The sequence below is a fragment of the Danio rerio genome, chromosome 3, assembly GCF_049306965.1.
Source record: "Danio rerio strain Tuebingen ecotype United States chromosome 3, GRCz12tu, whole genome shotgun sequence".
Taxonomy (NCBI): Eukaryota; Metazoa; Chordata; class Actinopteri; order Cypriniformes; family Danionidae; genus Danio; species Danio rerio.
This window is the reverse complement of record NC_133178.1, coordinates 39572341-39597956: the sequence shown is the minus strand read 5'-3', so window position 1 is coordinate 39597956 and position 25616 is coordinate 39572341. Positions and strand designations below refer to the sequence as shown.

The 25616-nt window shown below is 36.1% G+C and overlaps 1 protein-coding gene across 2 annotated transcripts in view; it reads left to right on the top strand.

Moving 5' to 3' along the window:
* rnf216 (ring finger protein 216) overlaps window positions 1–25616 on the top strand; it is a 59806-nt gene that overhangs the window by 21376 nt on the left and 12814 nt on the right. For both annotated transcript variants that reach the window (XM_068219338.2, XM_682779.10), the window contains exon 14: window positions 25037–25134. In XM_068219338.2, coding sequence (XP_068075439.1) covers window positions 25037–25134 — 98 coding nt within the window. The remainder of the gene's footprint in view (window positions 1–25036; window positions 25135–25616) is intronic.

Sequence of the window (25616 nt, the reverse complement as noted above, 5' to 3'; positions counted from 1 at the left end):
TCTTATTAAAATGGTTGGTAAAAAAATGGTTTCTTAATTTGTGAAATATAATAAAAGTCTCTGATTATCACTAAAATCTTGATTGTAGTGGTCATCACAACAGACTTTATTGTTTAAAGCAATGTACATTCTAGTGTTTGTAGTTTTGTTTATGTTCCATGGAACACAAAATGTGTTTAATTAATTCAACCAAGGACATGATAAGGATTTTCCCATGGCAAACCCGAGTAAATAGGTTTCTTTTTTTCTCTTTCCATGTCTGGAAAATCTGTTAAATGTCCCATGAAATTAACATAAAGTTTTTTTTAAATGTTAGTATTAGTTACTATTGTTCGTTTTTAGGTTATCTATAAGCAAGTGTGCTCCAAAACAGTGACAATATTCGTGTTTAGAAAATATAAACAAAGCTTATAGTTTATTACTTCCGCCTGTCACGTCAACCCATACTACAGTTTCTCATCTAATCATAACCAACCAATGCTCTCTAGTATCTGACATGCCCCGCCCCCTTCAAGATGCTTGTCATTTGTTTTTTATTTGAAACCACTCTCACTGCCAGAGCTCTGAATAAAAACAAAATGCTGTTGAGAGTTTACACTATGCCCCACCCTCTCTTTGTGTTTCGATTAAGATCATGTCAGACATTGAATAAAAATGCACATTTCAAAGCTCTCCACGGGACCTTTAAAATAACAAAAATACTAAGTTATAGTTTTAAGAGTTTTTATGGCTAGTAAAATTTCTTTCTTTCTTTGCAAAAGTTGCAAAAAAAACTTTAATAATATTTATCTAAGAAAACTGAAAAATATACCGTGGTTCCTAAGCAGATAGTAAGCACAACGTTTTATGACAAATTTAACTTTATTATAAATTGAATAATTGACATTTTAAAATGGTTTCACATGGAACAGAATTAGTTTAATAATAACATTTCACATAGTTTTCTTATTATTAAAGCTTACTAGTTACCATATTGTTGAATCAATTAATTCAGCTTTAATAAACTTAGGAGATCTTAAAAATAGATTGAATATTTAGCTTATAAAAAGTAGGCATGGGCCGGTGTAAGATTCTGATGGTATGATAACCTTGGATAAATATATCACGGTATCAAAGTATTGTGATCATTGCTCTAAAATATGTACCAGAGTGATGGGAAGAGAAGAGTATGGAGAAGGAAAGGAACTGTTCCTGATCCTAAGCAGTGAAGCATGGTGGTAGTAGTGTCATGGCATGGGCATGTATTATTGGGTGTATTATTCTGTCCCATTACTTTTGGACCCATAACAAGTGGGATGCACATATGTAACATATGTAATTCCTACAGCAATCACCTTATTTGGATGCAAATACCCTCAAATTAAAGCTGACAGTCTGCAGTTAAAGCACATCTTGTTCGTTTAATTTCAAATCAATTGTGTTGGTTTATAGAGCCAAAAATTCTGTAATTGTGTCGATGTCCAATTATGTATGGACCTAACTGTATATACTGTATGAACAGTATAACAAACTTTTTTGCGTTTTTTTTTTTTTTTTCTCAAACCTTTACTTTTCCAAACCGCAGTAAATTGTCCAATGCCTAAAAGAAGTCATAAAAAGTAATGATCTTTAAAAATTGTGACACAAATTTCAATGAATCAAAATGGGTTAAATTCAAACTTATAATCGGATGTGTTTTATGTTTGTTTGTTTGTATTTAAAAGGAGATTTTAGATTGCTTTAAATGTTGCCTTTATTATTTCCAAGAGCAGTTCATTTGCTTGACAAGTTTGATGGTAGCTTCTCCAACACTGGTTACAAGTACGTTTGATGTTTTGTCTCAGTCTTATCAGTGTTTGGCTGTGAGGAATGTGTCAGGCAGTGCCAGGACTCCAAGAGCTGTCAGTCCGTCTGTGCGTTAGTGAATTTCAGCTGACAGGCCGAACACGTCAAGGACTCTGAACTCACAGCTACTTTCTCAACAGGCCCAAAAGCAATGCTAGAGTGGTCTGCGTTTTGTCAGGGCTATCTTTCCTTTTGTCTGACAACCTCCACTTTTATCTCTTTCCCTCTGTATTTGAGCCTCAGTCACATTTAAATAATAAACAAATGCGGAAGGCCTGCTTTGTAAAGTATGTTTTGAGTTACTGTAATTCTGAAGCAGATACATTTGCATTATTATTCTCCACTTGTTAGATGTTGATAAATAGCGGTTGTCTTTAGTGGTTAGGAATTAAATATAGTGTTAGGTCAGGGTCGCCCTTTTGGGTGAATGTAGTGACTAAAGTGATGCTTTGTTATAATGATGTAATAACGCTTTAGAATTTAGACCAGAGTATTGGATTGTTTCTAAACTGAATATGTAATTGATTTTAAGATCAGGGCTTTAGAAATGCTTATTTATAATGTGTGCCGAGATCAATATTAGAGTTTTATTGAAAATTGACTTGGACCAAAATATTCACACTGGTAATGTTGAGTTCATTTGCAATAATTGACTAATAATAATGAATATTTTTGTGCATTAAATAGTAAAAAAAACAAAACATGATTTGTGGAAATTAATGATACAATAATCTAATTTTGCTTAAGAATTATTCATACTCTTTTGCTTAATGAACATGTCATGCTCATAAAACAGCACAATGAAGCATGATGTAAATTAAGAAAACTAATACAAAGCATTTTGACCAGAATTACTGACATTTCTGACTGACTGAAGAACAAAATACTCTTGTAATCTTAATTTAAAACAAATCCAAAATAATTTCAGTGTTGCTATTTTTAAACATTTTGGTACTTTTTCCCTGATAAACTGCAGTTCAAATAATTCTGTTATTAAAATTAACTAAAATAAAATGCATGTTTATTAGAAATCCCTCAATGCTATATAACGGCTGTGCAGTTAAATGGCAAGAATGTGTTGGAGCTGCTGCAAAAGGACGAGACTGGTAGTGCTAGAAGGCAATGAGCTGTTTTAAAAAAGTGTTCCTGAAAAAAATGGATGCATAGTGTTTCTCTTCGGTGTCTGAGAAAAGAGATTGTTCTGATAAGTCACATCAAGTAAAAAAAAAAAATCTATAAATGAAAAAGTTCAGTCTAGAGAAATGCCAAAAAAGGAGATGGGATGATGCTAAGTTCAAAAAATGTTTAAAGTCACAAAACGAAAAGATTAGGAAGAGTGTAGTAGTGAGCAGAATGCCAAAAGATGTATTGTTGTGGTCTGACCATGTTATATGCAGAGATCAGATTTGCTTTATAATGTTGCGCTCAGCCTTAAGGTGTGAAATCCATACTGCCTCAACTAAACAGGGTGCATATAAAAAATTGAGTCTTGATTTGAATGCGTTTGCAGAACTAAGTGTTCTAGTGAACGTTTAACTGCCGCATGTACAACTTGGCGTGCTTTGATGACATACTGTAAACACTTTAATACAGTGCTATCTTCCATGAAACTTCCAGTAAATTACATTTTTCACATTATATTTCACATTTTCATCAGAAGCTCAATGGAAAAATAATAAAAAAAAACATATTTTTTTGAAACAGCAAAAATGTTACTGGAAAAAAAATATGTTTGACTGCAGCTTCTGTGTAAGATGAACACTGCGCCAACAACTTTTGTTTATTTTCATCCTAATGAAATTTACAGGTGCATAATATTGCCATGTACAGGAATGTATTTTGGAAATAACTTTGCATAACGACCAAGTAAATTTGACAAAAGGCCTTAACTTCATCTAGCGTTTGTAATCGAACATACTTGCCTGTTTATCTCCAAAAAGTCAGTACACACTTTGAACAGCGTTTTACTTGTGATGCAGACCGCTTAGGTTTGAGTTGTTGAAGCAAACCTTACTGTGTTTGAAGCTAAAACCAGAGATGCCTAAACTAGGGCCTTCAGGCCAGAGTTGACCCATGGTAACCTTTGCTTTGGCCCATCTTTCCATCTGAGAAGCAAGGGAGAATTATGGCCATGGGTTGGACAGAATCCCTTTCATGCAATAATAATTAACGTAACCATTCGCTTGTTTGTTTTATTGTGAACCTACAAAAAAAGCAAACTCAAATTAAATGTTTTAATTAAATGTTGTGAATGAATCAGATTTTTTGCAGAAGACATCAGTGAGGAAATCAGGGCAAAGACTGGTACAGACTTACTGGTGTGTTTAGCTCCATTGTGTTATAAGAGGGATTGTTTATATTTCGTTATAATAAGGTCATTTTAAATTGTTAACAAAAAATGCATTAGTTAACCCTTTAACAGGAATCATAACCACCTAGTTGACCTTTTATCCATAGGTTATCATTATTATTTAAATTAGTACTACTACTACTTCTACTTATTAATATTATCAGAGTTGTGTCAGTATTATTCAATCCAAGATGTGGGCCAAAAAATATATTTTCAGGACCTCAAAGGGTTAATATGAAAGTTTATTTTTTATTTTTTATTATTATTATTATTTGTAAATTACCCATGGCAATATTGTAATCAGTGTTAATTTTAACAGCAAAATTTGATTTAGTTTAAGTCTTAGTCTTTTGACTAAAATTCTATTTTAATTGTAGTCTTCTGATTCAAACCATAGTTTTAGTTTAGTTTAAGTTGACTAAATTTTATCTACTTTAGATTTAGTTGACTAAACTATATTTGGTTTAATTTAAGTGTAACTTTAAAATATAGAATATAGCTTTTCCATTAAAGACCAAAACTTAAATTTTGATTGGAAATTTACCAAAACACATCCCTCAATCACATTCTTGTCTCAATTTTATTAGTCAATAAAAATGTTAGTATATTTTTATTATAGTTGTCGTCATCATCACTTAATTTTTATTTAACTTTCATTGCAGTTGCCAGAGGAAATGATTTTAAATAGATTGAGAGAATGTGATTTTAAATAAAAAAAAACAAATGCATGGATAAATCATTCAAAATAATAAATGCTTTTCATAATAACTATTACATTAAAAATAAAAGTTGTGAATTTTCACTTTCATGGTAGTGTCTTTAGAAGACATTGCCCTGTGATCTGGTATTTTTGTTTTCTGTCATACACCTGCTGTCCTCTCGGTGGCGCTCTTGTTCTGCAAAGCCTATGCAGTTTTATTCTGCCTCACATCTGCTGCTGATTATTCCGCCTCACACTTGTGCAGCAGCTCTCAGCAGGGCGGGAGATTGGGAGCAAGAGAACGCCCACGTCTTTGGCCTTCCTCTCGACACCACTGATAGATTAAGTGTGCCATCAGGCAGGACCTCCATTTTCCTCTCCTGTGCTACTTCCCAATGGTGGAGTTACAGGACTGGATATGGGGGAAATTGAAAACAGTTGTGTTAGTGTGATTTCATAACGTGACCCAGATTCACTTCCTCCTCCTGGCACTCAGTTTGACATTCCTTTCGAAATGAAGAACTGAGCTCTTATGACTTGGCCAGCATCGTGTGGACTTTTCCAAAGCCGTGCTTCTTGGGAACAAATTTCTTCTGTAGATGGATAGATCTAAAAAGACAACCGCCTGCCTGATAATGGGTGTATTATAGTCTGAAAAGTGCAGACGGTGCTGCGGCTTGGTGGTTAAACATCTGAGCTGTTACTAAACAGATGTGTTTTTTTTAAAGGTCAAATGGTGAAAAATCTTTTTTCGTCATAATAAGGCTTTGTTTTGATTTCTCTAGAAATGTGATGGCACACTGTACTTCTATAGAAATTGAAACTATAACATTTAACTTGGCAACTGTTCCACTGAAATTTAGTCATTTGGGGGATTTGTTTTCCCCCCAATGTAATTTGGTTTATAAAGGGATAGACTTATTTTTGAAGCTGTGGTCAGATTTATAAAATTCCAATAAATTCACCTCTTTTTTGATTGGTTGTGGCTGATGGAGCTGCTCATCCTTGAACGGTGACATTTGCATTAAATTGAACTGAATTAAACTTCAGAAGTGACATTTGTGTTATGTTTAACCAGGTTTTTACCACAACTATGCTGCCTGCCCGATATGTTGGAATGATTCCACAATTCTGAAATATTATGGCTTTTTATTCTCTATTCTTCATTTATGTTAAGCTGCTTAGGCACAATCCTCATTATAAAAAAATCCTATCAAAGAAAGACAGTTTGACTTTTAGGTGCAAAATATGTGCAGTCAAGGAATGTGGCTTGTATTTCTTGCAGCTAAACAACAGAAAACTGACAATGATCACCTTAGGGACACCGCATGTGCTTTATTTAGTGCTAAATGCTAATTATGTGCGTTTTTAATGCCATTTTACATGACATTTATTGCCATACTGCTGAAAGCAGCAGCAGATCGTTCACCTTAGATCTTGAAAATAACATAAACCCTCTGAAATTGAACTTTAGAACTAAACACACATCAGTGATTTCAGCATCTGCATTTAATAATGTTAAAGAGGTGTAATATGTATTAATTACATTATAAACCTTTCCATTTCATGAGTGAGTGCAAATTCTGTTCTTCTGAATGGCAGTGTTTAAATTTTTGTTTTCGGCCAAATTGCTTATTACTGCGTATCTCGTCATGCAGCGTGTTTTTAGGACACATGGTTAAAATGTAACCTGCTCACCTAATCTTTACGCTGGTAATATTTATATTATTTGCTAAATAATAACCTCATGTGGAACTCTGAATCTGCATCTTATTTCGCAGTCTGCTACTGTCCACTGGAGGCCGCATTTCGCATGCTTTGAAAGCCTTTCTGATTGACTGAATGCATGAATAAATTAACTAAATATGCGGTTTTCCAACAAGGCAACCCGTGGTGCTGTTATATAGTTGGCTAAACTGGCATTGGGCGGTTTAAAAGAACCAAAACAAAGACAGCGTTTCAGCACAGAACGCCCATTTTCAAAGCAGAATATCGGACTTTAGCATTGTTTTTCCTATAAACAAAAATGTTCACTTAGCATGATTCTGAAATATCTGCTAACCTATTATGGTGGTTTTATGCGTTAGAAGAGTCAAAACCTTATATACAGCTCCTTTAAAATAGTTGATTTTGCTTTGAAAGTATGGTGAGCACAGATAAATGATGAACATATTTTATTTTTTTTGTTTGACAATCAAAACAACAATGTGAAGACTACTGGACTGTATGTGTAGGTGTTTAGTTTCTCTTTACAAAGTGACTAGCCTGGCATCTATATTGCAGCGTTTTTTTTTTTGTTTTTTTTAGATGTGCATGAAGGGTGAATGTTTTGAGATTGTCTTTCCAAAAAACTTCCTAAAGAAACACTTTTCAGATTTTTGTTCATTATTGCTGTGGAAAGTCCATTACACAACAATTTGTACTCTAAAGACCCGATCACTCCAAGCATGATTAATTCTTAAGTATTATGACAAATATGTTTGCGTCAATCTACACTGATAAATGATAAAAATCTGTGTATTTTAGTTCATGATGTTTATTAGCCATTACCCCCTTGCAAGCAGCAGATGAGCTCAGTGTGCTACCAGTGCATCTGATCAGTCAATCTTTATTTCAAGCGAATTTGAGCGAATCAAAATCAGTGTAGCCAAATTAAACCAACTATTTTCCACAACATTTTCTGATGAGGCAACACAAAAAAAGCTGAAACTAGCACTGGACATCTGAGGTAATTTTATTTTTAATACTTCAATGATGTACTTGCTTTCTTAACATTCAGAAAACATGTCAACTTCTAGTAGTTCTATTAACCTTTGTATACCCATAGTTCGCAGTTCATTTGCTCGCTACTCTTTTCAGTTTTCTGTTGCTGATGCTTGGAATCATCTGCTGCAGATCTTAAAGCTCAACACTTATGTTCCACTATCATCCTTTAGAAATTCAATCCTGTTAATAGTACAAGATAACTGTGCTTGTTTTTAGTTTGTCCCTGGTTGTTATTATCTGCATCTGTGAGATTATTATGGTGTTGTGTCTCTGCTGCTTCATATCTCATTTTTATGTTTCCTCTCGGTCAGGTCATCATTGTAAATGAGAACTGGTTCTCAATTGACTAAACTTCTATGTATTTTTATAATTTTCCCCATGGTATAACCACTTAAGTTTTGCAAAAAGCGCTTAACATAAAGCAGAGCATCTCCAGAATGACGTAGTTTTAAATTCCACAAACTCTTCATATTTCAGTTGATTCTGATTGGCTGCCAATGTTCTATCACTTATTAGTTTTGTTTTGTATTCTGAATATTGATGGTAATCATTGTCTGATTGTTTTGGCGGTTTAATGTGCCTGCATGCTTTTATCATTAAGTAAGTAGAAGTTTGCAGCTGTTTAACCCACATTTGTCGGTGGCTGTGGAAAGCTCCAGAATTCCAGTGCCCTGTTAATGGCTTGACTGCTCATATTTCAGGTTTTCCTCTTTGTCTCTTGGATGCGTGCCCTCAAGTTCCTGTGCTCAGTGGCGAGGAGACGTCCTCTCCTCTGCCCTTCTCTTTCACTCTTTTTCCCTTAGTGAAGATAAAAAGTTGTATAACTGACACACTTTTCCCTCTCCACTGCCTTTGTGGCTCCACCCCTCATAGTGAATCCAACATGCTCATTGGCTAGACCCAGATTCTTCGAATTTGAAATGTAGTACAGTTCATATTTGACCCAGATTGTTTTCTTTTTTTATTTAGCTTTTGCACATTTCAAAAAATGCTGTTTTTCTCTCTGAGATTGGGTTAGTCGCTGCTTTCACATGCAGATCTGCCAACTTTTCCCTTTTTTTAGCTCAATGGACTGGCTTGTGTTTGCAATGTTTATTTTCCACGCAACCATGTTTTTCAGAATGGCTTTGATAGACTGCAGCAGCTGCAGCATGTTTTCCAGATCTCTTGATTTTGCACGCAAGCTTCATGTAATGACAGATTTAGTTTATTTAAATGTAACTTTTATAATGTCCAACTTGCTGCTGCTGTTTTACGTTAAAAAGCGCAATCTGTGAGATTTGTTAACATCTTAAATCTGTTATTCCCATTCAGTTTATTGGCTTGTGTTTTTGTTAAATTAGTGTAATTTAAGTTAATAATAAATATTATTTTTTAAAAGCGTTAATAAAAATTTATCGCCAAGCATTTTTTGGTTTTTAGTCAAGCGCATTCCTAATTTTAGGTTCCACTTTCGGTCTAGAATTATCATTTAGATTAGGGTTAAGGTTCACCTAAAAATCACCCTCAGGTGGTTTCAAACTGTTATGGGTTTCTTTATTCTGTTGAACACAATGATATATCGAAAAATTCATAACTTTCCAATATTAATGTCTTGGCTGTCTTTTTTGATCAATTGAATGCATTGCTCACTTAAATTAATGATTTCTTTTGTCTGCAGTCTTACTGGCCCCACCTTTTAAATGCCAGGGTGTGTATTTAGTATATATTCCAATCTTTCCAACATTCCATTGCCCAGATTCAGACATGCTGCATGCTCGACCTACATGAGATTATAGTAAGCAGTGTTTGTTCAGCCTTGCCTTTTAATATGTCTCATCACAAGCCGAACCCTGAAATCTTGAGCTCTTATTTCGAACTCTTTTGTGTTGTAGCTGTATGATGTGTAGCCGTGGCTCAGAGATGTTTGTGTGTGTGTTAGCACATGCTGTGGGTGTGCTGTTCTCCCCCTGAGGCTCATTCATGCTCATGCTCCTCCAGAACAAGCAGCCCCCCAATCAGATCCTCCGCAAATCTCCTCTTCTGCCTTATAAGGCCTGCCGTTCAGGAGAGAAGCTCTGAGCTTATTCACTGAGTGCCTGCACTGATGTCGCAACATGCTCTCTAGCTACTTTATGCCGTTTTACTTTCAAGAACTCACAAAATGTGCACAGGAAAATGGTCACTGCATGCATGATGCATTAATACAACTTGTAACAGCTGCATTAATACAATGTATATATTATGCTCATTGTACATCCATCTGGATATAGTACCCACAGTTTTTGATAATTGTGCTTATAACTTATACCTATATCCTGCAGTTGCTGTGCTTGCAGACTTAAACTGCGTAGCTGTATCCAAAATCGCATACTTCCATACTATATAGTCTGATAAAAACAGTATGCAAGCCGAGTAGTATGTTCGAGTTCATAGTATTCGAAAAACAATATGTAAGAAGTCCCCGGATGACCTACTGTACTACCTATTGTAACAGTTTTAGTATTATCAGGGTGTCTTAAAAAGTATTAAAAGTTGATAAGGCAATGTGGAGAAATTTTAGCCCCTTAAAACTGGTGGTGGATGAGGAGATCCCCCTTTGTGTAAAGTGACTTGAGTGCCCAGAAAAGTGCTATATAAATGTAAGGAATTATTTATATTATTAAGAAGTCTTAAGACGAGGCAGTGGCGCAGTAGATAGTGCTGTCGCCTCACAGCAAGAAGGTCGCTGGGTCGCTGGTTCAAACCTCAGCTCAGTTGGCGTTTCTGTGTGCATGTTCTTCCAGCCTTTGCGTTGGTTTCCTCCGGGTGCACAAGCCGACAAGAAAATGAATGAATGAATGAAGAAGTCTTAAATGCTATTTTGCAAGGTATTAAATTTAGATTTTTCATTTTTGATTATGCAATGTATAGTTGTATTCTAAAGTTTGCCTGAATTAAGTTTGCGAATATTATTATGCTGTTTAGTTTGTAAAATCAGTAAAATCTTTCTAGATTTGAGATAATGTTGCTTTGTTTACTGCAGTAACCAAGGGAACACCATTATTTCTGCAGTTCTATAAGCCCTCACCTGCTGAATTAGCTAGATTTAATACATTTTTATTCAATATATAAATATGGTTTTAGTTTTGGATTAGTTTCTTACATACTTTAATTTAGTAAATATACTGCCAGTTAGAATCTTACCAGTGTTTCCAGTTGAAAAGTGGTTATATGGTTTTAAAATAGGTCTTAAAAGGGATTGAATTTCACTCTCTGATTCCTGTATATACTCTGATTATGTCATAGATTCTGGTATCCTACCAAATCCAAAGTTGTGGGCTCAGTATTTAAACACTTTAAATGTTGACAGAACATCTAAACATGGCCGGTGGCTTTTTCTCTAAATCAAGGGTGCCCAAACCTTTTTGTATAAAGTGCCAAATACCAAATTTCAATAAAAACTTTGGGCCGAAGGTTAATATACTAAACTATATTACGTAAAATTTGCAATGAGTAATTTCTTAAATTATTTCAGAATATTTAAAAATATATAAAAAACATTAATAATCATATGAACTAATGCAGTATATCTTTTAAAATTATAACTTATTCCGATAAAAACACAGTGGAGTTCACTGAATACAGTAGTCAAGCCGAATCTGCCTTTGCATTGATTTGCTCACCAAAGTCTCTGCGATGTTCACAACCCATCATTTATGCATTTCAAGTAAATCTGAGTAATGTAATTGAAACGTTTCATTTCACTTACGTTTTAACAGTAAAACAAACAAACAAAATATTATATTAGATTTGAAATGATAATCTAAACCCTCCCTATAATTCTTCCTCTCTTCTCAGATGAAATGGCTGGCCAAATCAAAAGTTACCATGGGCCAACATTGGCCTGCAGGCCCTAGTTTGGGCATCTCTGCTCTGAAGGCTGGCTGTCATATGAGAGTGGAGTTTTCTTGTTGACAGATCTACGTTTAAACATAAATATGTTCAGCCAAGATAAAACTAGCGTGACGAACTACAGTTGTGGTTTCAGGTTATAAGGTTGCAGCATAAGAGGTATGCACGCAGCGATTAGCAGGAAATGGGGGGTTTTCATTTTAGTGAATTAGATTTATTTTACAGGAATACGCTGCGCGACCACAATTGTCACCCTGGGTTTGTTTTGCCGAGATAAAAATTTGCCGTTAAAGCTGTTTCCCTCATCACAAAAGCTGTTTTTCCAGACCGTTGTGGTACTTTGATCGCTATGCTAGATGTCAAGCATTTTCAGTTTTTATTTCACAAATGCTACATGCATCCTGTGTGGGTTGGCTGTTCCTGTGGCTCCTTTTAGTGACATATAACGTCTTATATCTGTATCTTTAATTTATCATTCTGTGCAGCAATTGATACTAAGATTGATTGCATGATTGCATCGTAGCCTTTTTTTTGTTGTTGTTGTTAGGTCATGTTTGCTAAAAGGATCAGACAATGGTTTCAAAAAACATGACAGAATAATGTTAGTGGGGTTGTAAATGTCTTCATTTCCATAAATCACACACGTGCTTTGAAGGAATCTTGATGTTTGCCAACACTGATAAGAATAGTTGCATAACGGGGCGAGCGGTGTCAGTGTGTGCGAGTCTGACTCCACCTCAAATGCTAATCAGGAAATGTCAGCCTGGCCTTGCAAGGTAAACTTTGTACCAGGAAGCAGTGTTTGAAGTGATGATGTCACCGTGATGTCACTGCTGTATTTTTAGTCGCATATATAAACGAAAGTTGCCAGTGTGTGTGCAAACTTCTGACTGCGAGAGTCACCTCAGCTCAACTGAGGCCTGCAAGTCACATCCTGTCAACTTCTTTTGCATGTGTTAAGGCAAACACACTATTCAGTGACATAAATGCTAGTTGATGAAGCTTTCTTGTTATAAAAACGATATAAATAGGCAACGATCCTCTAGATGTTGAAGGATCTCTTAAATTCAAGTGCTTTTTTTTAGGCTTTACGCCTGGATTTTGCGAAATTCAAAAGCCAAATCCACATGTAGAGGTGAAATGCAAAAGTTTGGTATCATTGAATAGAATAGAATTTTCATAAAACACTGTCGAAAGTAATTAAAATAATAGTATATGCTGTCTGTGTTATAAATAAACCCCTCCAAAAAGGAGTTTTTTTTTGTTTGTTTTTTTGTAAACTCAAATTTGAAAGTGTACCTTTTAGGTTCTGTGTGGTCTAGGTTGCTGTTATTTATTTTGTTGGTTGCTGCACATGTCAGTAATCATAAGAAAAAAGAAAAATCATAATTACAATCTATGCAAAAGTTATTTTGTTCATACTGACGATAGAATGGAACCACTTATGGGGGTATTGGGCCAGTAAGGACCTTTAAAATTTAAATAATGCAGAAGTAAATAATGTCACAGATTTGGTTTATTAATAGTTTTGTTATTCATAATCTACTGATAATTTTTTATATATCTTACCCATTTATTTAGCCTGTTAAACTTCTGACTTTTTTTTTCTTTTTAACCCAAACTCTGTAAATGGCAAAACTAAATTAAAATAAATATAGTTCAGGAGGATTTAAAAAAAACTGAAAACACTGAAAGAATAACTGTGTGCTTTCATTTAAAAAAGGATTCATGTATGTTTGCTGTCTTTACAGTCAATAAAGTCAGCTTAAATGTGCTGTATAGTTCATATGAAATATCTTAGATAAGAAACCCAATACAAAAATTTAAGACTGTCATAAATTTGGTCACTTTATTTTGATGGTCCGTTTGTTGAATTTAAGTCACATTGCATCTACATGCCACTTAATTCTCATTAGATTACGAGTAGACTGTTAGGTTAGGGTTAGTGCAAGTTGACATGTACTTGCAAAGTTTCTTATAGTCAGTTAAATGTCTGTTTAGCAGCAGTGTCAACAGATATTAAGCAGACAGTCTAATACTCGAATGGACCATCAAAATAAAGTGTTACCGTAAATTTTAATACCGTTCATTCATTTTCTTTTCGGCCTAGTCCCTTTATTCATTAGGCATCATCACAGCAGAATGAACTGCCAACTTATCCAGCAAATGTTTTACACAGCAGATAGGGACAGCTGCAACCCAGTACTGGGGAACATCCATATAGACTCATTCACACTCATAAACTACGGCTAATTTAGTTTATTCAATTCACCTGTACAGCATGTCTTTGGATGTGAGAGAAACCAGAACACCCGGAGGAAACCCATTCGAACATGGGGAGAACATGTAAACTCCACACAGAAATGCCAACTGACCAAGCCCAGGCTGGAACAAGTGACCTTCTTGCTGTAAGGGCACAGTGCTAATCCCTGAGCCATCGTGTAGCCATTATTGTTATTATTAGTTATGATATTAGCAGTATTTATTTATTTTTTGTTACAAAAATATGAAACAACATTATAGTCTAGAAGCCCAGTGCAAAGAAATTCAGATAAAATATTGATATTGTTATTTTTTGGAACAACAGTCACAAGTATGTTTATCTCTCACTTGAAACAACATTATAGTCTAGAAGCCAAGTGCAAAGAAATTCAGATAAAATATTGATATTGTTATTTTTTGGAACAACAGTCACAAGTATGTTTATCTCTCACTTAATATCTGTGAAAATTTCCTGTAAAGCTCAAAGTTTTCTAAAATGTTTTTAGCAGTTTTTCTTCTTAGGTTAGCTCTGTCTTGCTATGCCACAGTGCTCCTCTAGGAGGCAGTACATTACTGTAATACATACAGGTCACACCTCTCATGTCTCCATGCTTCATGCCTCATGGCTATTGTCTGGCCTGCTGTTTGCATCACTCACCATTTCCACTATAGCTTCTGATACAGCTTTTGCACAATAGTACTATTGACTAAAGATTTATGTTTATTTTTGTATATATTTTTCTGCAGAAGTCACTCAGATAGCTAATCTCATACTATGTTCGTGTCCTACTAAAGATGACACCCAGGGGGCAAGAGCAATTGTTCTGAGGGCTTCTGCATCACACCATGTTGTCATTTATCATCTGTCACTGTCATAAATATTCAGTTTTATTGTTAATTATTTATGCTAATAGTATTTTCCACGGGGGCTGTTACTAGGCAACACTGGGTTATGGGATTAGAGGGCTCTCAGTGGATTGTGGCCTCCATCAGTAGATCTCTGTCTTGGGACCACATGTTTCTATTGTCATTTAGCTGTGGCCCCATCTTTTTTTATAGACCCCTTTTCCACCAGCATAAACTGGGCACTAGTTCAATGCTAGTGCTATTGTCAGTTTAGGAACCGATTTGTGATGGGTTGCGGCTGGAAGGGCATCCGCTGTGTTAAACATATGCTGGATAAGTCGGCGGTTCATTCCGCTGTGGCGACCCCTGATTAATAAAGGGACTAAGCCGAAAAGAAAATGAATGAGCTGTACCTGGTCTGATGGCACTGAATAAAGGCCCTTTCACACCAAGCACAATAACTGTAAAATAACATCTAATATATTTGCGTCCACACTGACCAACAAAGCAAGTCAGTTTATTTTTAGTTTACTCTTTTCATTTTTTGCTTTAACTCTTGTAACTAGCTGATGTCCTCAGTGTGCTACTAGCACATATGACCAGTGAATCCCTATTTTAAAAAGTTTTAGTCTCATCCATACCTGTCAACATTGGGATATAAAAATACAGGATATATAAGCCTGGTTGAAGGCGTTACAATTATGGGGAGGAAATTAGCTTCAAATGATAGAATACATAGCAAACATTAGAAATTGTTGGAAATTAAATAAAAGGTTAGCCTATTCAAATTAATGTTCTATACAGAAATTAAATCAAGTAATAAAATCTTGTTAAATTATTTACTGTATTTAAATATTGATTAAAGTTTCTACAGTTATTTGGTGAAACGTAGCGAATCTCTCGTTGCTCTGCACTGTTCTGTTTGATAACAGAGGTGGCACTTTAAGTATCCACATAATAAAAGCATTCGATTACTTTCGTAACCGTTTATGCTCATTTAAGACAAAATTATTTGTGTTTGTTTTTACTAATCAGTTCAACAAATCTACCTTGTACTTGAAAGATTCCTGAGAGAAAGATTTAGGCATTGAAATTACCATTGAGCACTGGTAGAAGTCTATCAAGGTCATTAATGCATGTTCTATTAACTCAAGACGCCTGAGGTTGTCTGACGTCACGAGGTTGGTTGAGTTCCCTCCGCTGAAAAGAAACAGTGGAAGTAAAGGAGACTGTAAAGCCTAATTTAACCCAATGCGTGAAGTTGGGGGTGTGGAGCTGCTGCAAGATGCGTGTCTAATATAAAAGTATATATGTTATTCTATTTATTTTCCCCCATTTTAATGACCGATCATTTGATGCGCTTTGATTCACTCTCTGTATTGCGCTGCCTGACTGCCTGTCTGTGATTGTAACGGACTGAAAACAGATACTGGGCAGCCTAATTTAACCCAATGGATGAAGTTGTGGACGAGCATCACAGAGCTGCTGCAAATACAACAAATACAAGCATTTAAGTGTCTTCAGTTGTTCAGTCATCAAATTGAATAAGCTGTCCAATGTGGAATGGTGATGGCAAAAAAAATAATCTTTGTCTATGGAAAAAGACATCAAAACCATTTTTTTAAATCCTGGCTTTCAGAATTTTCTTGCACTTTATATTTAGAGAGACTTGGGCACAATCTTTCTTATAGCATTGCTGGCTTCGAAGTCACCTGTAAACCCTTTTTTAATTATCTGACAAATGCCAAGGATAGCAGTTAACCTGTCATTGTCTGCAAGATTACTATATTGCCTGTGACCACTGGCCAAGAAATATATGTGTAACATTGTTAACCTATAGAACTGCAGGGACTGATGTAAAACTGGTTTTAAAATCTTCGTTTTCTGTTTAAAATCACACCCAAATCCCAAAGTGTCCACTTTGGCTCCTCTTCAAATCAAGTTTATAGAAGCTGATCGTGTCTTTATACAGAGTGTGTCCATCAGTCAGCACCGATACATGAATTGACTGATTCAGGGGTTGCAGGGTGATGGTCGACGCATTACTTTAATGTCGGAAAAAAAAAATTATGCGAATCTGACCGTTTTTATATTAATTTCAATGAGCTTTCAAGCTAAAATAAAGAGAAAGCAGAATTCTCTTGCAATTATATCACGTTTGAGATTGGCTCTTCGATCACTTTCACTTTTCATTAAGAGATTAAACATATGAGGGAAATACAGGGAAATACTTGAAAGAGATGATGGCTGGATAGAACGGTAAAATACAGGACAATCCTAGCAAAAAGGGAGGGTTGACGGATATGATCCAATCAAATGAGCGATTTAGAGATCGTTGACAGTTTTTGAAATGAAAACAACAAACTGTTTTACACAGCATATAATCCTCAGGAATGTTTTGGTTCTACTCGCAAACCACTTTTCTTGGTTTAAATCTAATTATTTGGGTTGGCCCAATTACTAAAAAAATAATTAAAATTTTATTTAAAAAAAGCAAAAACACCAAACTTCCTGCACAAAAATGCTTGAAATACCCCAGTAGCATCTTTATTGTACATAATGCAATTGAAACACAAATTCATACAATTAACACGTTCATTTAAAGAATATGAATAATATTGACTATAATATGGGATATATTTTTAGCATTTTACAGATCTAACTAGTCCTAATACATCAGCAAATACATCAGGTACATCAGATATAAGAAAATTGGCACCACTCAAATTATATAACAAATAATAAATAACAACTTAATAATAAAGTGCAAGTTTGAGGTTTAAAACGCAACATGTTAACTTCACAATACCCAAGTTAACTGTTAATAACTCTCCTCCTGATTAATAGAAATTATTCTGATGACACATCGCGTGCCTTCTAAATTATTACTGAGAAACAAACACAGCCACATTTATACACATGCAACTGAAGTGTAGTGTGTGCAGTGAGCTGACCACCACCTACTTTGAGGTGAAAAACATCTTATTTCCTGCCAAGTGATAAAAATATGATTAAAAGAAGTCACTGAAATATAGCTGGACTACATCTGAGCATCACTGAAAAACTAAGTTGCAAACTATTTATTTATGTTGAATTTAAACAAACAAATTACATTTAATAATGTTCAACACAAATAAATTGTTTACAACCACTTAATGTAAAAATTTGTAGTAAATCCAAGGAATCATCTCTGAATAGTTTTTTTCAGTGCATATATACTGAATTGGGATAACAGTGTTTTTCAGGGACAGGTTTCTCTACATCTTTATTGTCATAGCTGTGGTTTGAACTCTGCTGTTGTTTTTCCATTCAAAATAATATGTTGAACTCTGTCTTTATTATTATCATTATAGATATTGTGTTATCAAACACAAACACACCATCATGTATGGTAGACATTGCATTGCTAATGATGCTATTACAAAAATGGTTGTCAGACATTTTTGTACTTCTTGGTTACGGTAACCCAATTGTTGGCTAGCAATGGTTTTACTTGCAAGTTGCATACATCTTTTCCTAGTTTAGATCTGGTGCTTTGGGTTTACCTAATTCCTAAAAAATGAAAACTTTACATAAAAAAATAATAAATTTCACAAAAATTGTTGCAATATCCCAGTAGCTTCCAACTTTTCTGTACATAATGCATTGCAACCCAAATTAACACACAGTAATTTAAAGAATACAAATAATACTGGTCATTAAATTGTATATAATTAGCATAATACATATCCTAGTAGTCTTTGTTAATACAGTAATGTTAGCAAATTGGCACAACTCAAATTATATAACACATACTAAATAACACATTAAATATAGTGCAGTTTTGAGGTTAGAAACATAACATGTAAGCATCACAATACCAAAGTTAACTGTTAATGAAACTGCTCCTTATTAAAAGAAATGATTATGATGCCTTTCACATTTATGTATGTGCAACCGAAGTGTGTGCTGTGAGCTGACAGGTTCTCACCTCTTCAGAGGTGACAAACATTTTATTTCCTGCCAAGTGATAAAAATAAGATTACAAGAAGACACTGAAATAAAGCTGGACTACATCTGACCTTTATATATATACAACATCAGATTTTTTTCAGGCACTCTTTACGTAAATCAGATCCGATCGAAGGATCAAACGTTTTTGTAACTTTAAAAAATTACTTTAGAATCAGAAACGCTCCTCAACCCTCTCAAAACTGTCCTACGGGCCACTTTTGGGTCACTTGAGAAACATTGATCTAAGAAGTTGCATGAAAATGGCTGACTCTTTATCCTAAAGTGCACCTATTACATAAAAATCACTTTTATAAGGTGTTTAAACACCGTTGTGTGGGAACAGTGTGTAAATACCACCAGCTTCTAATAGTAAAACTGTCTAAAAAAATTAATTTTTAGAATCACATTTGATAAAAACAGTCTGCAGAAACACTTTTGATTGATATCCTCCTTTTGTCATGTCATCAGAGGGGGAAAGCTCCATCTATTCATAACAATTCAATTTCTCCCTCATATAATATCCCATTTCCACTCAGTGGTATGGGTTTATGTCGAATTAGAAGAACTTCTAACTAAACGAATGCTTTATGTATATAAATACTTATGTATAAAATGTTAATTACTAACCTTTCTATGAATAGGATTGGATTATAGCTGCCAATCAATGATAATGTGAAATAGCCTACTTTAAAAACTGCTATTATAAAATAAATAAAACGTATATGAACACATACACAGACTTACAGTCTCTAAAATGTTACTAATTACATTTAAGCCTTATTTGGGTTCATATAGGATTTGAAGCAAATGAGGTTTTCTGTAAACCTACTAGGCATCGGCCGGTATAAGATTCTGACGCTATGGTAACCTTGGATAAAAATTTCATGGGATCATGGGATCACTGTATTACAATTACTGTTCTAAAATATATTTATATTAAATGTCTGGGTAAAAAACAAAAACTATTTCCCCTTTGAACACGATATATCTTATTTTGATAAACATTTTTTATATTTTGGAGCCGTAAACATGTCATGCTAAATAATTCAAATGAATTATGATCTTCTGCTGCCTTCATTAGTTTCAAAAACTCAGATTTCTTTACAATTTAAAATAACATCTTTGGATATTTTTTTTTGCTGAAGATACTGTTGTCCTAAAAACTAAAAAACAAAAATGTAAATAAAATTTTTTACACTTACCTTAGGAACGGTATTAAAGAAAATTTTGGCGGTTTTAAAACCGTGACTTTTCAAGCATACATTTGAAAACGGTTATCGTTCCATGCCTAAAACCAATAGCATTCAGTTGTGCATCTGAGTCCATGTTTTGGTACCTTTCTGTTGTGCTAGGTACTATTTGGAAAGGGTACCCAAAAAGTGGTACGGTACGGTTCGCTTTTTGATACCTTTTGACAGTGGAAATGGGCATAAAAGCGTACCGTACCGTACTATACAGTATCACTCAGTGGAATCGGGCCATTAATCTTGTTTTTGAATCCATTATGCTGATACATAGGCATTTGTAGCTCCGCCTTTTTTGAGAAGAGCACAATCGCATTTGAATTTAAAGTGACTGTCACCAATATGGCACAATTGGAATTAATGCCTGAAAGGTGCACTTTCATAGATATAAAACATTATTTGTTGGGTACTGAAACTTTGAGCTGAATCTTAACATACACCCTCTAGGAACATCAGAGACTTATTTTGCATCTTGTAAAAAGGGTCATAATAGGTGCCTTTTAATATATCCAGCTCTGCAGTTTTGGAATTGCTATACTTGACTGCAGTCTGTAGAGGACTGTCAGAGGTGATGAAGAACTGTAACAAATGTCGACAGCATGACAAATGTGGTCTCTGTAATTTCGGTTCTAGCCAGGTCTGTGGCTGTGAAAAGCGTAGGAGTTTTCTTGGGCTTCACGCTCTGAATGTTTAGCTGCATGTTGCACTCAGATGTCCTTTCCAGTCAGCTGAAAGGCAGAGCATTGTGGGCAGGCACGGCTAAAATGGAACAGATGAAAATGTTGTTTCTAGGCAACCAGACAGACATCGAATCACATCCAGTGTTGAGGGCAGGAGCTGTGCAACCTCAGTCTGTGATGCATGATTTCTATCCATCCTCAGAGAAAACAGAGCATTTACATGAGTTTGTTGAAGCTATTTTTGATGTTGTGCATTTTAGGCTTTTTATTAGGTTGTAAAGACAAGCAATTAGTTATAATTGATGACAATAATAGTGATTTGAACAAAAGGTCCAATTTTTGAAGTATTTCTCTTAAGCTCTTCTCAATGTTTATTCTAGACAAATGATTACTCAAATCTTGCCATTTGTTGATATTACTGTTGTACACCAAGAGGCCTATGTGTTGTGTCAAGGGACCCAGATATCTCATGGGAAGCAGTCTTGTTTGACTTAGCCCATTAAGCTGTGATCAGTGTGTTATGACCTGTTTCCATGGAGCAGTATAGTGTGGTATAGATGTCAAAGATACCAAAATTGTGCACTCTGCAGAAAATGGTCACCAGCTTTTGCAACAAGACAAGGAAATGACAACACTAAAAGCCATTTTTAAAACATAATCGAAACAATACTGTAATAATACAATGAAGGGGCACAGCAATGAAATGTGCTCAAACATGGATTTTTAACATCTTGTGACAAACAGCCACTTACTAAGGAGCGAGAACAGGATCTGCTGTATGCCCTTTGTTTGCAAGGTTGTTTACTTCATGGATAAATGTGTGTAAAATGTGAGATGTGCTGAATCCTCTCTCTATTTCCACATGCTTGCAACACATCTACATTGGAAATAACAAAAATTAAGAGTTCAAGAGGGAGAGACAATATGTGAACGACTTAATTCTTTCATTCATTGATTTTCTTTTCGGCTTGGTCACTTTATTAATCAGGGGTCGCATAAGAAAATAAACCGCCAACTTATCAAGCAAATGTTTCACACAGCGGATGCATTTCCAGTCGCAACACAACACTGGGAATATACTCTCATTCACACAAATACTGTATGAGGAGCACTATCCTGCTGAAGAGTCCTGCTGAAGAGTTCTCCTGTGGTTTGTAATGTAATGAGCAGCACAAATGTCTTGATGCATCAGGCTGTTGATGTTATCGTCCACTCTGCAGATCTCTCGCACACCACCATACTGAATGTAACCCCAAACCATGGTTTTTCCTTTATCAAACTTGACTCATTTCTGAGTTAATCTTGGGTCTATGCGGATTCCTATAGGTCTTCTGCAGTATATTTGGTGCAGTTCAACAGATATTTCTTCAGAAAAATGTACCTACTTTTCCATTTAATCAACTAGAAGTCAAGTTAATATTTGTCACCCTACAACCTGTGGCACTGTTTGCGGTTACATATTTAAGGCATAATATTGTAGTCTAAACATAAAGCAGTCATGATAAACTAAATATCATTTGAGAGCTTAATATTTCTGGTGAAGACTTTTGATAGATGTTACTGAGTAACTGTTACTCATTAATTTGCATCAAGGATACTAATCAGATTTGTAAAGCATTACTTTGCTACAGCAAACTAGAGGTCTGCATTCCCGCGGCTGTCCCGCGGGCGCCGCAGGACCTGACCAGATTTCTGTGGCGCGGGAATAAATTTCCGAATAAATCGCGGGAGCGGTCGGTAATGGGTTTAATTTGGGACGGGAGCGGGCTGTCTAGCAATATCGCGGATATTGCTATGCGAATGAGAGAGAGAGAGAGAGAGAGAGAGACGAATGAGAGAGAGAGAGAGCTTTCCCAGATAGCAAAAAACACTCGGGCCAGTTCCGGCTAGATTCTCGCCTGCCGCAGACTTACCACTCAGCCTGGCTCCGGCTGCCGGACTCCGGATGCCTGTGGACTCACTGCCCGATTCCGGCCCGAATCAATCGGGCCAGATGCGGCGACCGTAAGCGAGCCGAGAGTAATGTGCGCTGCGGCCCGGAGCTGGCGCGACTCAGTATTTATATACCTTTATATAAAACCTTTTGGTATTACATTGGTACTTGATACATGGTATTACAAGCCTTTGAGTTGATATAACAGCAAACGCCTGTGTGTCTGCTTGGTACTTGTGTGTGTGTGTTAGTGCGCGCGCGCGTGTATGAGAGAGAGAGAATGGTCTGTGTGTGTGTGCTTGGTGCTGTGTGTGTGTGTGTTTATACAGACAGCTTGGCTGTTTGGACTGTATAGCTGGGGGATTTTCGGTTTTGTTCTCCCCCGCTCTTTAGCGGGATCAGGCGCGGCGGCCAGAAAACGGGGCGGGTCGGGCAGCGGGACAATAAATTCTTAATATTAGCGGAAGCGGTCGGGTTCGGGCTAAAACCTGGCGGGCGGGAGCGGGATTCAAAATTTGGTCCCGCGCAGATCTCTACAGCAAACCACCTGTATTTTATCATATTTTTTTTATATTTGGCTTAACCACTTAACCTATAGCGCATGTCTTTGGACTGTGGGGGAAATTGGAGCACCTGGAGGAAACCCATGCAAACATGAGAACATGCAAACTCCACACAGAAATACCAACTGACCCAGCTGAGTCTCCAGCCAGTGATGTCTTTGCTGTGAGGCGATTGTGTTACCCACTGCGCCACCATGTAATATAAATATTATATTATATATAAATATTTTCTATTCAGATATTTAAAATTTATATATATTTATATTTCATTTTAAAAAGTAGAACATGTCTGTTTGCCACATTCATTTTAAGCTAAAAAACAATCAGATTTATGGCCATTCGATCAGTGGCTCTTCTCCAAAACAAATTTGACAACTGGTGAGTCAGCTTTCAGTACTTCATCAGTAATCTTTGTTTCCAAGTAGGGTTTCACAAGCACAAATGCAAACTTATTTTTCGACATGCAAAAGTGTCGCAATACTTTATCACATACCCAGAGTCTCCCATGTCTGTTGCACAGGTCTTTGTATATCATATGTGTAGCATATGTGTAAACACATTAGCTTTTTAGCTACAGGTTTACAGCTTAGCTTTTTAGTGTCTCTGCCTTTGGATGACTTTAATAATATTTCAATGTTTTGCCGTCCCATGAGTACGAAAGGAAAAAATATATATGAGCAATGTCACACTCATAGCAGTGTGATATGGCTGTTTTATCGGCACCAGTGGGAGCCATGCGATGGCACGAGGCCACAGGCAGAGTACCTTAGTGTCCTACCAGTGATGATATGCAGCCATATTACACTGCTACTAGCATGATATTACGTTTATACAACAGTTCGACAGCACAATCGTGTATATAAAAAACAAAAATCAAACATGGAGAGTCTAAAAATCCACTTGCCATTCACTCACAACTGCAACTAACATCAAAACAGCAGAAGCCGTTACTAATTCACACACGTCACTTTAGCGCTACTATTTAAATAATTCTCTAGCGTAATTTCTAAAGTGATGACAAAACGGGATTTTGCTAACATTTTAAAATAAGGCTGAACGGCACGAAATGCCATCAGTCTACAGAGATTTCCCAGTATTTCTCAGTTACAATCAGGATATCCCATCAATTGACCCAGAAAAGGGCAAAACATTGCAAACACTACCAGAAACACTACCAGACTATGGTGTATATATACAGCACTACAGCCTACAAACGAGAGAGATCGACTTAGAAAGTCATTACCTGTTTTATAATGATTTGATCAGCTGTAGTTTGAAATGTGAAAAGAAAATGTTGAGTTTATATTCTCTAAGGGCTTATTATGCGGTCTCTGTCGCCATCTTGTGAATGGACGATGTTAACTGTGTTTGCTCTGCTCAGTATGACAGGCTGATGGCTGCCGATGCGCTGTATCTCCTAAATTATAAATATTTAAAATAGGCTCTATCTTTATAAATAAACTGCTTATTTGCAATCTAAACAACTACATTCACACCTTAAAAAAGCTTCAAAAGTACATGGTTGTCCAACAGCTACAGTATTTGTCAAACTGTAGTAAGTTTATTGATCTGCCGTCACTCTATGTGGACAGAGTAATACAGAAGGGCGAGGAGGCTGTACGAGTGCTGGTATTGCAGAATATACTATGGCTGTCAGCCAATCAAATTCGAGAACAAGACAGAACTGTTGTGTATTTATTTGTTTTATTTTATTTTATAACCTGGTTAATGTATTATTATTTTTACCTGGGGTTAATGTATAAACAATGAAGTCAATTCCAATGGTCATACCAACAATACTAGCGGATTATTCAATGTCCACTCCTGAAACAATGCAGGGAACTCCGGCTTCTGCTTCCGTAAACACAAACAGACGTGAAGGCACAAAACAGAAACACGACTCCCTCGACGGATGAATGAAGTGGTCCAGGTGTTTCTCTTTCCACTCTGTTTGAATGGTGATCAATAACACAGATGCTCATTTGTGTGTCCTCTTCCTCAGGAGAGCTGCAGGAAGTGCCATGTGGTGTGGAAGGAGCACGCAGGAAAGACCTGTGAGCAGGTGCTGGAGAGGGACGAGATCCGCCTGCGGGTGGCCTTGTAAGTGCTCGACTCGAAACTCTTAGCGTTAGAGCCAGCTTGTTAATAATGCATCCGTGCACTATTGAGGGTACTCGGTAGTTTAGCAAACCACGTGGGAGATCATTAGCAACCCTAATGCTGAGTCAGTGATTTCCCCAGGCCCTTCTCAAAGCGCACTAAAACATTGGGCTGTGTTTGAATGATCCCCTGGAGTGTTTTGTTTGCAAATACACATCATGCCAAGCCCAGCAGCCGGTCATGAGGAAGTGTCTGTTTTAAAGCAGCCTATCACTGTTGTTCAGCCTCTGCACTGGACAGGAAGTGATCGCCTGCTTTCCTTCCTGTCATTGCATGGGGTTTACACGTAGATCAAAAAGCCTTTGTTTCCTGTTTACCCAGAACTTTTTTCTTTTACCTACACAAATAGTGACAGGAAACTGACGCTAACTGAGAGATTGAATGAAATGCACTGTCACAAAGGCTGACTGTGTGGTCACATT